General features: G+C 42.6%; 1 protein-coding gene across 5 annotated transcripts in view; it reads left to right on the top strand.

The window, feature by feature from the left end:
* Positions 1-15,888, top strand: part of PLEKHG4B (pleckstrin homology and RhoGEF domain containing G4B) — a 233,603-nt gene that overhangs the window by 200,359 nt on the left and 17,356 nt on the right. For 4 of the 5 annotated variants that reach the window (XM_090049227.1, XM_090049225.1, XM_090049224.1 and 1 more), the window contains exons 14-15: positions 174-1,066; positions 7,571-7,823. In XM_090049227.1, the coding sequence (XP_089905353.1) occupies positions 174-1,066; positions 7,571-7,823 (1,146 nt within the window). The remainder of the gene's footprint in view (positions 1-173; positions 1,067-7,570; positions 7,824-15,888) is intronic. The other variant, XM_090049223.1, reaches the window with a different exon arrangement.

Below are 15,888 nucleotides of genomic sequence, written 5' to 3'. Positions count from 1 at the left end.
CTGTTTTTCTAGTCAGGGAGGCCAGAAACCTGACTAAATTCACTCCTACACGCTTAATTCATTGGTTGGAATACTCCCCCACTTTTGCAGAGTGCTTGGGTGTCTTCAAAAGAAGGCATTATAGCAGTCCAAGTTTTTGCCACTGAACTGTACTTTTTCTTTTCCTGATCCAGGCACAAAGGTGGATGTCACACTGCAATGAGTATCTTGAATGCATAACTGCCAAAACCGAGTATTCTCAGTCAGAGGTTCAGTGTTTGCAGAGCTACTACCAAGAAGCTAAGAAGGTTTCTTCAGAAAACTTTAAAAAAATGAATGAGCTGGTGTTGGGCTTGGGAAGCAAAAAGGAACTGAAACAATGGAATATTTTGTGGCTGAAATGTCAGCAAACAAGGCACCATTTAGAAGAGGTCCTTTCTGAAGCTCTCAAAAGTTCCAGCAAAGAATCTTCTTGCAGAGTCCCCAAGGAAGCTGGAATAAAGATGAACTATGAGCCAAGCCAGTCATCTTCTCACCTCTCTTCCAGCAGTGATGACAGCATCTGGGATTTTAATGCTAAACCACTGCATAACCCTCCACAGGCCAGCCTGCCCTCAGAAGTACCATCTCTTTTAGATCATAAGCATGCAAAGCAAAATATGGATGTGTCTGTGCAATTCAGTGCATCTCCGCCACAGACACTAACTAAACTGTTCAGTGAGCCTCAAAGGACTAGTCCAAACTTAGAAGATATAGACAGTATTTCCACCTCAGGATCAGCTTCCTGCTATTCCGAGCCAATCCAGTCACCAATTATTTGCCACAGAAGGCATCCACTAAAGAAAATCATGAAGAAAACGCAAAGCTTTGATTTTACCCAGCATGAAAGCAGCCATAGTGAGTTGCACCGCCATGGATATACAGGAGTTTATATTAAAGGGCTAGAGGTAGCCAGCAACATTGCTGCTGAAAAGAAATACATGCAACGCTTGAATATAAAAAGCCCTTTGATTAGTAGAAACCGAAGTCTATCGTCACCATCAAGGATCCACCATACAGAAGAAGAAGAAAAGAAGAGAGCCGGAAGGTGAGAAATGGCTACCACACAACACAATCCATTATTTTGAGTGAGGAACAAAAAAAAAAGTACTGGAATCTCCCACATGGTGTCTGAAAAGTTTGAGAAAGACATTTACATTCAAAATACAGGCACATCATTGTTAGTGTAAAAGGAATTTACTTTAGGTCAAAATTATTGGTTTGGTTGGGGAGAATGGGAGTATTCAGAGTTTATAACCATAGTGGAGCAAATCCTTACCAACTTGATCAGGCAATATCCTACTTGAAGTCAAATAAGCACTAAAGGGAAACTGAGCATATAGAGAGATGTAAAAGTTGTATGTATATCAAAGGATAGTGACACATGCTATTATGATGAAACTCTTGAGTCCTTTGTGATTCTGTAGCAATACAGGTATAGCAGAATTACTCCAGCTTCAACTCTGTATCTGACTTAGGCCCTGAATAAAGATTTAGCTAACTTGTATCACTACAGGACCATGCATAGGTGCTCTATAGGACCACCAGCTCCTCTACCCTTTTTAAAACAGTTAACATGTATGTTTGTTCATACCTAGAGACTTTGGGCATCTTTACACCTGCTCTGGAGTTGTGGAGGAGCACTTTAATTACAGCAGCTCTTGGGAACCGTTCTAATTAAAGCACCTGCAGCATCTCGTGTATTCAGTGTCCCATGCTTCCTAATGGTGGTGGGGGAGCTTTAACTAAAGCTTTTTCGATATGCTGTAGTTAAATCTTCCCCACTGCCATTTTGAAGTGTGGGAATGCTGAATGCATGTGATGCCAAGGCTGCTGGAGCATACTATTTAGCATGCTCCAGCAGGCTCAGTTAATTGAGTCTGCTCCAACATATTCTAATTGGAATGCATTGGAGCAGGCATCGGGCATGTATATAGGTGCTTTTTGAGTCAGCAAAGAACTATGCACACACTAAACTTTTTTTCCTGAGGTACAGTTCCACTAAAGCCAGTGAGACTGTTCCCTGGATATAAAGTCACCAGCAAGCAGATTTTTTGCACATTTGGGACCCTAGCTTCATGTGAATATGAATATTTCATTTTCTTTTTTACATATCAGTGTATGGGGGGTTGTATTTAAACATTCCCCTTCTGTATGGAAAAACTAATTTTATTGTGCTGATATACAAGAGCCAGAAATTTAAACTGACCAAAAAGCAAAAATTCAGCATTAAGTTTCATTTCACTTCACTGAGTGAAAGGGGCAAACAGCACAGTAAAAAGCAAACAAGATTTTTGGAAAAATATTTCCATTTTAATCATCTAAATAGTGATGGTAAAATTGCTTTTGATGCTTTGAAAAAATTATAATAGTGTTCTACTAGGAAATGATAATTAAAATATTTTGCTGCTGTTCTTTAGGATGAGATTTATTTCTCCTAGAGTCACTGACAAAATATAAAGGAAACAGCGTTAAAAGTTACTTAGAAATGCAACAGGAATTTAAACACAATCTTTAAGTCCATTTTCAATTTGAAGTTTAGTTTAAATTTTGCTTTTGTTTTTATTTTATTTTGTTTTATTTTTATCAGGCTTAAAGCTGGCTTCTCTTTTTGTTCAGGATCCTCCCTCATTGGGGAATCATATCATTACAGCATGCTATTTTCCCACAATTGGCAGAAAAAAAATGAGTTGGGAAATTAGGATGAGTATTTGCATGATTTATTTAAAAAAGGAAACTGAATAAAAATCTTTTATCAAATCTGTGTATATTTTTTAAATCCTGTACAACATGGATTCTGAACAAAACACAAGGTTTATGTTTTTTTAAAAACTGTCAATCTTTGTTGTTTCATTATTTAGGGATATATTCTTATACTCTTACTCACATGGAATAGCATCGTATTCCATCTTCAGTTCCACTGAAATTAGTGTGATTAGACTGGATGAAAAGAGTATTGGGGTCTGTCCCATAATGCTATCTACATAATCATATATTTTATCTTTATAGTATCTGTCTGCCATAGATTTTGATGGCCCCAATTCAGCAAGCCATTCAAAGATTTCAGCAAGTAGTTGTCCTAGGGCGCATCTACACGTGACACTACGCCGCTGTAGTGACATGCTATGATGATGTAGCACCAGCACGCACAAACTGTAATGCCAGTGCTCCATCACTGTAGTGATGAACTACCTTGCTATAGCGTGTTGCTATGGCAGCATAGCTCCTAACAATAATTGTGTGCCACCAGGATGATGCAGTAACAGCTGTTACTGCACCATCATTTAGTACTTCCTAAAGCAAGTACTAAAGGACAGCACAGTAAAAACTGTGCTGTGGGGGCACATGTAGACATGCCTCTTAAGTAGGCAGGTAAGTCCCATAAGTCCCATTGACTCTAATAACTATAAAATTGTGTTAGAGTGCTGTTATAGCTGTGATGGTCCAGGAATGACGTGAAAGGCAAGGATTTTTGGGAGGTGATCTGTTTTCTTGGACAAACAACATGGCTGGAATAAAGTTAGATGAGCTATTGAATGCAAGGCATTCTTCATCAAGTGACCTGAAGTCTTGTATGAGAATGTCTTGCATTTGAAAGCTTGTCTGACTTTATTTCAACCATGTAGTTGGTCCAATAAAAGAGATCACTCCCAAAAATCCTTGTCTCCCCTAAAATTAAACACAAGCTTAATTGCCTTCTTGAACAATAATAGCCTTAACAGGTATAAATTTCAATACCTTGTTAAATTGGAGCCTAGACACTTCCTGAACCACAAGTAACCTTCGGTTTGTATAACAGAGGAAGAACAGACATCTTGTGTGATCTTTTTTGTATACAAGCTGATGTTTAAAAAGAGGTTGGCTGGTTTTGTTTATTAAATCTGTAAATACTGCTTCTAAACATGGTAAAACAAATTGTGTGAATCTAATACTGTGATGTCCTTCCTTAGAACATATATATACTGACTTTTAGTAGTTACAAAAAGTATATTACAAAGAAAGTAGTTTGTGGTTTTACTTGATCTTACTGCTTTCACTCAATAGCAAGAAGTTAGAGTGGAACTAATTTTCAGTAATGTCATTTTCTAAAACACTTTGTTTTGTTTTAGGGCTAATGAGAATACATTCCTCAAAGGGTATGACTTTGGTCAGACTAACAGTATCATTTCTCTCCCTTTTAAGTGCAAATTCTGCAAACCTCCATGTGCAAGTTTGGTTATGTAATTTCTAGCCACAGTCCTTAATTTAATTATCTAATTATTCTGGGTTAAGTACTGGAACTGCAGACCCCACAGACATTTGTAATGTTTTCCCCGTCTGAGTGGTTTTGAAGGGAGTTGGCAAAATCTGTGGCCAGTCCAGTAAATCTTTGTGAGGAAAAATTAGTCAATGGCAATCATCCAATGAATACCATTGCTCAAATTATACGTTTTATATACATGAAAGGTAACTCTGAATTAAAATGCAGTAGCTATTCCCAGATTTTCTTAACCTTATTTAATTTAATTAAATAAGGAGGTATTATTTCTTGTTTAGCTTCATCCACTTTCAAAATGGATTAAAATAAATCAGAAGATGGTATAGCAGAACATAGATATGTCAGAGGGTTAGGTTTTTAAACCCCTTTGTGAAGATGAGGGTTTGAGAAATATCAAGAGGCACATAAAGCTACAGCAGACAGCTGCACAGGACTGCAAAGATCTCCAGCTGTTTACTGCAGCTTTTGCTTTAAGGGCCTTTTCAAGGGTACTGCTTCTCCAGGCAGTTACCTGGAGCCATGGCTGTGCGCTAGCTGAGTGGAAATGCAGCACTCAGTAGCATGATTGAGGTGTGTCACCTTTTTGTGGGGAGAGGAAGGGAAGGGTGGCACAAAAATAGCAATTGCTGCAGTGGCAGCTGAACACATTGCTACCATCAACACTGCAGCAGCCAGCAGTGTCCTATGACATGGCTGCCCATGGTGCAGAGCTGCCCTGCTGCGCCTCTAGTTGTCTTTAATGTGGAAGCTGCAGCAAAGAGCTAAACAGCTCATTCTTAATTTGGCAACTTGCTGTGAACAAAATGGGTTGCCAGTGATCTCTACATGAAAATCCAGGTTCTGCTGTACTTTTATTCCAAAATAAAAGCATCTGCAGGTGGGGTTGGAGAAGCCCTAAATGTTTGCAGAATTGGCTCTGTTAAGTGGATCACTTTAATATCTTTGTATTGTTTTATGTATTTGGTAAAGCATAAATATATAAAGTTTTGCTTATGATGTTCAGTTTTTGAGTTACAATAGAATCTTTAGTGTCCTATGGCAGGGGTTGTCAACCGGTGCTATGCATACCCCAAGGGGTACTTGAGAAGGTCCTAGGGGGTATGCAGGGATGGAGTGCCGCCACGCAACTTCCCGCGCTGCCATGAAGGCGCTGGGGAGCAGGGGAAGCTTGCACACGGCAGCTGCCACTGCTCTGCGTCTGGCCACACCCCCATCCCCTCTTCTCCATGTCTGGCCACCAGGGGTAGACTGATCCAAAAAGGTTGAAAACCCCTGTCCTATGGAAAAAATCTCAAATTTAAAAGGGAGAAGACAAACAAGTTACCATACATACTGCCTTAAAACCTATCAAAATCCCAGTTCAGCCCAGAATTAATCATCTTACAGAATTCTACGTGAGGCATAATTCTAATTTTCCTTTTATCTCCTTTGGTGTCATCACAAAGCCTAGACTCAGCCTGCCTCTTACATGCTTTGTGTCCTTAGTTATCCTGGTGTATAGCTGGCTTGAGCACTTCAAAATCTGAAACTTCAGTGGAATATTTTATTCTGTAATGAAGGAATGAACTAATTTTTTCAGATAAATTTTCCTTAACATTTTCATCTTTTTTTTTTTTTTTTTCAACTAGGTCTGAATAATGCTTCCTTCAGAGAGGTGGCACTCAGCTTATTTATCCTTTGCAAAGTGCTCAGCCAGACCATGACCTTCATTGTACTTTCTGTTGAGCAGTTACACATGTCCAAAGCCAGGTCACATCATAGTGTTTTTCTGAGACTTTCTGGAAGAACCACACTAGAGAAGTGAAACGTATTTTTATATGACCAGCATTTAGATCCAGTTTTGCTTTGGTATTTTATCAAGTAATTAGCCACAAATACGGGTCTCAGATTGGGATTTGGATTAAAAACTCAATGTTCAGACCTAAGGTTTTAGGTTCAAACTTGTTTCTAATCTTGATACTGAAGAGCTGTTGCAAGATGTATTTCCCCTTTTGGACAAACAATTCTAATTGAAGCTGTTGTAGTGGTCTCCTATGTAAAGGTTTAAGACCTAGCCAATTTCATAAAGAAAAAAAATGCATGGTTTGACCTGGTTCCCTGATGGGATTTTTAGTGACATCAGCTGCAGTTAAAACAATTTAATAAATAGCAGTTTGTGTATTGTCATTAACTGTATTACCTTATCTAATGTGCTGTAAATCAAGTTTATTTAGCAATAGTTCCCATCATGGTGAATGTACTGTAGAGGCTGATTCTTATTTGTGTTGTTCCTGCTATTGTTAACAATCCCAGAATCATTTTTCAATTTTGTTTGCTGAAATTTTTATAGGAATATTACGTATGTGAGACAAGGAGAAGCCCTAAAGATACCAGAAAGTCAAACGTTTCTCCATGTTTTATGATTAGAGTTTCAGAATAATTTCAGTGCCCTGGAAATAAAGTTATTCTAAGTTAATGAAATACCACTGGAAAAAATATTTTACTATAGCTTTATTTCTTGCCTGCCTAGACTCTGAATGAAAGCACGTGCTTTTTCTTAAGGAAATTGTTTGCTTTGATGTTATGTAATATTTTAAGTTAATTAGAAATGATTGATTAATTGGTTCCTTGGTTTGCTCTTTTGTTTCAGAAACTTGTTTCGCTGATTGCATTAAATCTTCCTTTAATGACAGAATTCATCATGCATTTTAATGTTTCTAAACTGAACGTTCTTTCTCAGTGGAAGTTTGCAGTTTGTCAGAATATATACTGTTCAGAGAAATTCAGGTCAATCCAACTGTATGTTAACAACATTCTTGGGAGGAAGAGCTGTATTTCCAAACAGAATGCAAGAACGGAAAAGGTCAAGACAATTGCAAATGTAACACAAATGTCTTCAAAGTTATGAAAGTCTCTCCAAAGCTGAAACCTCTCACCTCCGTCCTCCCCCTCTCCTGCTTTCCTGGTTGTTTTGTTGCTGTATTACAGCTGCTATAGATAGTTGGGAACCAAATTCTGCGGTGTATTACATTCATAAAATTTAATTGCATCAGGGGGATTCTATATTTGTAATTAAGGGCAGAATTTTTTCCCACATACAAGAGTGAAATAAAACTCCTGCAAGATGTTATCTGTTGCTATAATGGTATGGGTATAATGGCAGTCAATCTAACAGGCAGTACCTACAGCATTACTTTTCCAAAGGACAAGTAGAAATGAAGGAAGCAATGCAAATAAGTAGAGTTACTCAGTTTTCAGTGAATACACCTTGCCATAATCTGTCAGTGTTCAAAACAGCTCTTCTATGTCTTCCAGCAGTAAAGTGCAGCATATAATGGATGAGATGATCACAACAGAAAGGGAATATGTTAGATCCTTAGGATATATCATCGACAACTATTTTCCAGAAATGGAAAGAATTGATTTACCTCAGGATTTGCGAGGGAAGCGGAACATTATCTTTGGGAACCTGGAGAAGCTCTATGATTTCCATTGCCAGTATTTCCTAAAAGAGCTGGAACATTGCAGAGACCTCCCACTGCGGGTCAGCCACTGTTTTCTCAGACATGTAAGTCCCATTTCCAAAACAAGCATACATTCTGGAATCAAGTAATTTTGAAGGGAATACAAATCCTCATATTAAGTAAATCATGCTTCTTACCTTTTTGTTTCTCATAGCGTGAGCAATCAAGCTGTCCTGTGACAAATTTAAACTGTTGTCTGTCTATGAGATCTCCTGTGTTCTCTCTGAGAGTGTTATCTATTATTCCTATGTCTTCACACCGCTCTTGGTTTTGATGCCTCAAAATATGTCAGGCATATTCATTCTCCAAAGTATTTTGAGGAGGGATCATAGGGGCTACCAAGCAAGCAATATACCTTCAGAATTTCCAGTTTATAGAAAGCTTACCTTTGTTTCTTTTTATGACCTCATGAATGGATTCTGTCTTAGCATCATCGTCAATCACACTAATAAAACAACTTGGCTCATCTAAAATAGCTTGGCTACTGTCAAGGAGTGAGTAGGGGTACATGACTTCTTTTCTGAAAGTAGAGAAGTATAAATGCTATGTCACTCCCATTAGCCATGGTCCACCTGTGAGGTTTGCATGCTTAAGACAAGTCAGTTTCCATAGCCCACATCACAACAAGGAGTGACATGGGCAGCATTCACATTCAGCTGCCCCTTGACTCCCAGAACAGCCAGATGCCAATTTGCAGCTGGGCTAATTGGCACAAGTCTGTGGGAAGACTTGAGTTGGCATCTCTGCAGCTGCAGTGAGATGCCATAACCACTTTGCCACCATGTTCCTTACCCACTGAATATAATAACAGAAACAAAAAGTAGGCATGTCTACATACGACCACTGTTCCCTTGTAGTTTTGATGTTACATGGTACTAATGCAACTGAATATTTCTCCCAGGCACCATGTTTGCATGAGTGCCCAGGGTTACAGCACATTGAGCCGAGGCAGAACAGCCCTGGCTGGCTGGGGGCCCCGGGGGTCAGCCTGCCAGCCCAGGGCTGCTCCAACCTGGTTCAGTTTGCTATGGAGGGGCTGGCTGAGGCACAAGGATGCTTCAATACAGGACTAGCCAACAGGCAACTCCTGCACTGAAGCACTCTTGTGCCCCAGCCAGCCTTGTCAGCAGCTACACATGCATTGCGGCAGTGTAAATAACTCCATTGCAGAATAACGCTTGTGTCTGGCAGTACTATCCTATAGCAGAGTTAATTAGTTTGTTCTACCCTAATAGCACCACACATGTAGACGGTGACATTTTACTATGGAGCTAGATGTCTTATGTACAGCACCCAGTGTTGCTGTACACAGTTACATCCTAAAAGCCTAAGGGATTGCCCCTAATAGGCTTGCCTGTGATTTTTTGGGTATCTTTCTTCACTGTTCCCTTGTTGTTTTGATGTTACATGAACATCTTCACTCAGCTGAACTGTGGAAAAGAAATGGTTTGGAAGCATTGATGTTTTCAGTGTGGAAATACTACATTATTCTCCAACAGTATGCCGAATTCTAACCCCTTCGCAGCATGAGACAAAGAGTGCACTGTCTCATCTTCTAACAGGAACTCCACAACAGCATCACAAATCTAGAGTGTGATAGTTTCATAGTAGTTAGGGGTCAGAAGGGACCTGAATAGATCATCTAGTCTAACCCCCCACCACTGGTTGGAGCACATGCTGGAATCACATGACCCCAGACAGGTGTTCATCCAACCTCTTTTTGAATTTACCCAAGGTAGAAGCGAGGCCCACTTCCCTAGGAAGTTAGTTCCAGATGCTAGCTACCCTGACAGTGATATAGTGCCTCCTGATCTCTAACCTGAACCTATTCTCCAGCAGCTTCTGGCCATTGTTCCTCATCACCCCAGGTGCTGCTGGGGGGAATAGGACCCTTCCTATTTGCTGCTGATCTCCCCTAACGAGTTTGTAGGCAGCCACCAAATCCCCCCTCAGCCTCCGCTTGCTGAGGCTGAACAGGTTCAGGTCCCTCAGCCTCTCCTCATAGGGCCTGCCCTGTTGCCCTCCAACCAAGCGGGTGGCCCTCCTCTGAACCCTCTCAAGGCAGGCCACATCCTTCTTAAAGTGTGGTGTGCAGAACTGGATGCAGTACTCCAATTGAGGCCAAACTAATGTTGCCTAGAGGGGGAGTATCACCTCTCTGGACCAGCTTGAGATGCATCTTTGGATGCACAACAAGGTACGGTTGGCTTTGCTGGCTGCGGTCTGGCATTGGTGGCTCATGTTCATCTTGGAGTTAATAATGACTCCAAGATCCTTTTCCGCCTCTGTGCTCACAAGGGGGGAGCTCCGCAGCTTGTATGTATGCTGTAGATTCCTTCTCCCCAGGTGCAGCACCCTGCATTTATCTACATTGAAGCCCATTCTATTACCATCCGCCCACTTCTGTAGTCTGCCTAAGTCTAATTGCAGCCTCTCTCTCCCTTCGAGTGTGCCTATCTCTCCCCACATCTTGGTGTCATCGGTAAACTTTGACAACATGTTTTCCACCCCCTCATCCAAGTCGCTGATGAAGATATTGAACAGTGTAGGCCCTGGGACTGAGCCCTGGGGGACCCCACTGTTCACATTCCGCCAGGTCGAGTACGACCCGTCCACCGCCGCTCTGTGGGTGCACCCCATCAGCCAATTTTTGACCCATCTAACTGTGTAGGCATCAATGCCACAGTCACTCAGTTTATTAATGAGAATGGGGTGAGAGATGATGTCAAAGGCCTTCTTAAAGTCCAGAAAGACTACATCCATGGTGACACCATCATCCAGGGATTTAGTTACCTGGTCATAAAAGGAGCCATTAGGTTACCTGGTCATGATGGTGCCATTAGGAAAGCCATTAGGTTGTGGGTGCAGCTTCCAGCTTTAATTGATGTCCAGGACACCCAGAACCTCTGAGGATTCTTGGAAATTCATACAAATGAGCTTCCTTGTTAGCCCAGTAGCTGTCTCAGCATGGATTTGCCATGGGGTATGGTGGTAATTCACAATCTCTTTAGACTCAAGATTCCCCTACAAAATGCTAGCTCTTAATTTTCAGTCATTTATGTTTACTACAAAAATAATAGTATAGTTTTTCTCTTGCAAAGAATTCAGAAAGACTACAACAGGTCAAAATATTTTCAACTCTGAGGATTCCTGTTTGAAATCTCTGGGTTTATCTTGAAAAGCGTATTTGCATACCTAACAGTGCTAACATGTGTGGCACTCTGAGACACCTTTGAAAGGATCTCAAGGCACCCCAGGGTAGTGCAGTACACTAGTTGAGAATCACCGAGGTAAAGAGAGATGATGGCTTTACCATCCCATGGCAGGGTTCAAAGGAAGTACAATTGGATTGAGTTTGCTGAAGGAAATTTTTCAAATGCTTTATAATGTATTTTTGCTGTGAAGTGTTGCTTTAAAATACATTTTCAAAATAGTTTGTTATCTTAAATTTGCCCTGACCTATGTTTCTATTGAAATACCTCTTTTATGAAAATGCCATAGTAATAAAGCAGGCACTTAACCATCAGGAAATGAGGAAGTTAGAGTTGCATTGTGTACCTCAACTCTGCACCTGTGTACGTGTATTACAACATAACTCTTGACTCGCTGAACAAAACCTGATCACAAGCTATTTCTCAACTAATACAATAAAAGGCCAAGTTAAAGGTATATTTGCAACTTTATTTTTGTCATTTCCTGATGTACAAGCACTTAACCATACAAGGTTCAAGTTTCTTTGATCCAGTGTTTGTCAGGAAATGTCTTAGATTATCAAGGGGAAAAGGAAGAATGAAATTCCTTAGTATGTGATTGTAGGACTGGATGCCACTGGAATGCTGCAGTTCTCAGACACCACACGCTCCACTGGAAAGATACCAGCAAATATTGTTAGCTAGGTCATTATCAGGGATATGGGTTTTCCGTTTGCTGTGGAAAAACACAGATTTTCTCTCTCGAAAATCTGTGATCCTTTTACTTTAAAGAAAAAAACACAGGAAACCATGGGTTTACCCTTGCAGGCTGGCAAGGGGCTGTTTGGGGTATAGAGAGTGGGGCACAGGGGGTGCCACATGCATGTGTGTGCACACATGTACATAGCAACTAGGCAGGGTGAAGAGCAGCTCCTACAGCTCCCTTGAGGTAAATCTATGGAGGCAGGGGCATGAGCCATGCAGCAGGGGGGCATGTGTCCCCCCCCCCCCTACAGAGTTCTGTGCCCATAGTGGGGTGTAAGGCTGCAGCTGGGCTGGACCAGCTCTGGGCAGGAGCAACCTTGGTGGCCCAGTGGGCAGGATCTGGCATAAGAGAGAGCACTGCACTACCATGGCAGCCAAGGTGAGGTGCCCTCTGCCCACCTGGCAGCAGCTGGAATACAACTCCACACTGCAGCCATCACTGCCATGCCTCACCTTGGTAGCAATGGCAGTGTGGTGCTCCCTCCTGCGCTGGGGTGGCTGCAGAGGTGGCTCGTGCTTGCAGCTGCAGCCCAGTGTGCCCAGCTGCAGGCTCTTGCCCACTGTGGGTACAGAAATAGGGAGTGGGAGGGAGGTCACAAGCCCCTCATCGCTTCCCCCACACATAGCCTGTGCCACACTCCCCCTTCCTCACACATTGGCGGGTAGGGGGCAGCAAGTCAGGAGTGAGGGGCACTGGCTGGGTTGGAGGGGCTATGGACTAGGAGTGAGGGGCACTGGCAGAGCCAGGGAGCTGTGGGTTAGGAGTGAGGGACAACAGGATGGGCAGAGGCAGGGCACTGGCATATCAGGGTTGCTCAACACCACAGAGCAACAAGGGAAACAGCTGCAGCTAGACCTGCATCCTGATGAGCAAAGAGAGCAAGGGGAGCTCTTAATTTCCATGATTTAACAAAAAACCTGAATCAAATGCCAAAATTTATAGGTATTTAGAACTATTTTATTATAATGATTGAGGCACTGGTAGGCTTCCAAATTGCTCTAAAAGTGTAAATATATCAATAAAAATGTTGTGTTCCACTGATACCTATATATATATAGTAGCATTTAATTTAAATCATGGGAAAATGTGGATTTTGGGGGTTTTAATCAGAGAATTTGGGATTTTTAAACAGAAAAACAGGAACCCTACTCATTATTATACAAAAAGATGTTGATAATATAAAGCAAGGATGTCACACTCACCCTGGGTGCCAGGCTGGATCTGGATGGCATGAGCTGTTCCCGGGCTCAATCCGTGGAGGCAGCCACAGCTGTGGTGGGTCTGAGTCCAAGTCCAGGGGTGCAGATCCATGTTCAGGCAGCAGTGCAGGTCGGGGACTGTGCAGCAGCATGGGTCCAGAGGTGAGCAGCAAATTGGGCCAGGGAATCAGATAGCAGCTGGGTATCTGTACAGCCCTCACTTGTCCTCTGATGTCAGTGGCCATGGATATTGGGGTTCAGGGACCCTGAATTCTGCAGGAGGCCACACTCCACTGGTCAGACTCCCCAACTTCTGGCAGTCCACTAGACTACCAGAGGGCAGGCTAGAATGTTTAACAAGCCAAATTCAGCCCACAGGCCATATGTTTGACACCCCTAATATAAACCAATGAGGTACATTATCTTCTTAGCTGCATACTTTTGCTACACTTTCACTGTGCATCTTAACCATACTCTAGCAGACATCTTGGCCTTCCATAGCTGTATATTTGATAATACAAAATTATTGTTCAAGCACGCACTTTGAATGCCTTCAAGACACATTTGGATGCTTATCTTGCTAGGATCCTATGATCCCCGCTGACTTCCTGCCCCTGGGACAGGGGGCTGGACTCAGTGATCCTCTGGGGTCCCTTCCAGCCCAGATGTCTATGAAATCTATTAAAATCATACAAGGTGATTTCTGTGTGTCACAAAAAAGCAAAGCTAGGACACTCAAAGGCACTTCTTTTCAACCAACACTAATCTCTTGCCAAATGTCAACTTTCTGTCCATGCTATTTCAGTGCTAGGCCTTTATTTAAGAAATTCATTTTTTGCCTACTCTAAAGCAGCTGAATTTTTATGACTCAAGTGGTTCCAAAACTGTTCACTTTGAAGGAGGGACTAAGCCTGGAGAACAGAAGCCCCAAATATGAAAGTTGATTTAAAAAGATTGGGAAATGTTATGCAACATTAAAGCAGTCATCATCAGTGGTTCCTTGAGGCACAGCATGAATCAAAGACAATTCTCAGTTTTATGTCTATCTGCAAGTTGTAGTATTCCAGAGTAGCTTTCTTGGTCTGACCTGCATGCTGTCAAATGTCTTTTTTACAGTAACAGCATTTCTACTTTACATCCATGTCTGCATTCTAAATTTGCTTTATGTTTATACATTCCCAAAAGTGTGGTTCAAACCAGTTCTCCAGCATTCCATAACTGTGTTCAGGTCATAAGGAAGGAATATGTTAGAAGGAATAGTTCAATGAATAAGAAGGGTTTACATTAATAAGTCATCAGATTCTACATGAACTTCCTTTATCCAAGGGAATCTGTGCAACTAGTTTTATCAGCCGAAGAAAATTCCAGCTGTGGCAATAGGTGATTAATTCATAGCCTCATTGTTTATAAGTAAAGAGTTGGTATGTGAAGGAAAACATTTTGTTATGAAAGATTAATGGAGGCTGCACAACTGGAGCCATAGCTTTGAAATTTCCTACTAAACCAGACTGGAAAAGCCAGGTGTTCATTGCTCACAAAACAAGAGCATTATGAAGCCTTGTATTTTTTTGTAAAGTTGAAAAGCAGTCTGTGGCGGTTATTGCTAACAAAGCAGCCAAGTTATTCTATCCCGCTTGCCCTCTGCAGTATGTGCCACCTTTGGTTTCCAAGGTAATAGAGAATGAAATCCCTCCATTTCCTTTAGGTTGTAGAAAAATCACCCTTGTGGGTGCTGACAGAAGTGACATTTATCACACGCTTGGCCCCCTGAAAGTACTGTATAACCATGCTGTGACAGAAGTGCACTGCTGCAGAGCACTTTAAAATTGGTTGATAATGCAACAAATTAACCCACACCTAATGAGGGATCAGATGAAGGTGCCCCAAAGTTGAGTGCCTTAGAAAACGTCTGTTCCCTAGGGTCAGTTTGTATACATGAACAGGGCTGGGCTGATGCTGCCCAGCCCTGCATCCGGTGCTGTCTGCAGGAAGGGAGTGTAGAGAAGGGAGGGGAAGGGAGCTGCAAGCCGGGATTTGCCTGGCCTGAGCCGGAGAGATGGTGTGTGGGTTGGAGCCCCCCACACTTTGTGCCCCGCCTTCCCCTGCCCTCCCTTCTTCATTTCAGGCTGGGCAGACCACAGCATGTGTGACTGGTGTCTCCTGAGTCAGGGGGGGCACTTGCCCCCCAGCAGCCAGTCAGCGACTGGAGGTCCCCCCGCAGTCAATTGCACCAGCTGTGCTCCAGCCCGGAAACAGCATTCCCCCTAAGCTGGCTCTAAGATGGAATGCTGCCTGGAAGTGCCAGCAATGTGCCTGGAAGGGCCAGGGACACACCCAGAAGTGCCAGCGGCACTTCTCCTGGCACCCCCACTCCCTGGCTGGCGCTCTCGGGGGGGCGCCAGTGCTTCCGCCTGCTACCTAAGCAGGGGATGCTGGCTATGAGGAGGCACACCAGTGTTTTCAGGGGGGTGCATATGTACCCTTGTGCACCCCCTATGCATTGTCACTGAACCACAGCTCCCCCTCCTCTCTCCCCCTCTCTTCCTGCAGACAGCACCAGAGCTATCTGTTGGGTTGCGTGGGGGGAGAGAGGGGTTAGCTGCTCGGGCAGCTGGGGCGTATTTGCCACCACCACACACTTCCCTGGCAGCAGCTCAAATTTGGACCCGTGCAGCCCGGGCTGCACAGCCAATCACCACCCACCCTCTCAGCAGCACATGCACAGTTGCCCAAAAGCTTTATGGACAGACAGGCACACAGATAGACAAACTAAGCCTTTTATTATATTAAAATGAGTAAATCTGGGAAAGTACAGTCATGCTCTATCGTTTATAAACAGCATTGGCTTGGTATGGTTTGGCGTGTGACTGAATTCTGCAGTATCTGAGAAAATCCCAAAATAGAGGCCAACCAGTAAACTTGGTTTATTTCAAAAGAAAGCTACCGTTTGCTC

Source organism: Crocodylus siamensis, chromosome 5 (assembly GCF_052110815.1).
Source record: "Crocodylus siamensis isolate JL-2025a chromosome 5, ASM5211081v1, whole genome shotgun sequence".
In the NCBI taxonomy this organism is placed as follows: Eukaryota; Metazoa; Chordata; order Crocodylia; family Crocodylidae; genus Crocodylus; species Crocodylus siamensis.
This window is presented reverse-complemented; position numbering and strand designations above follow the sequence as displayed.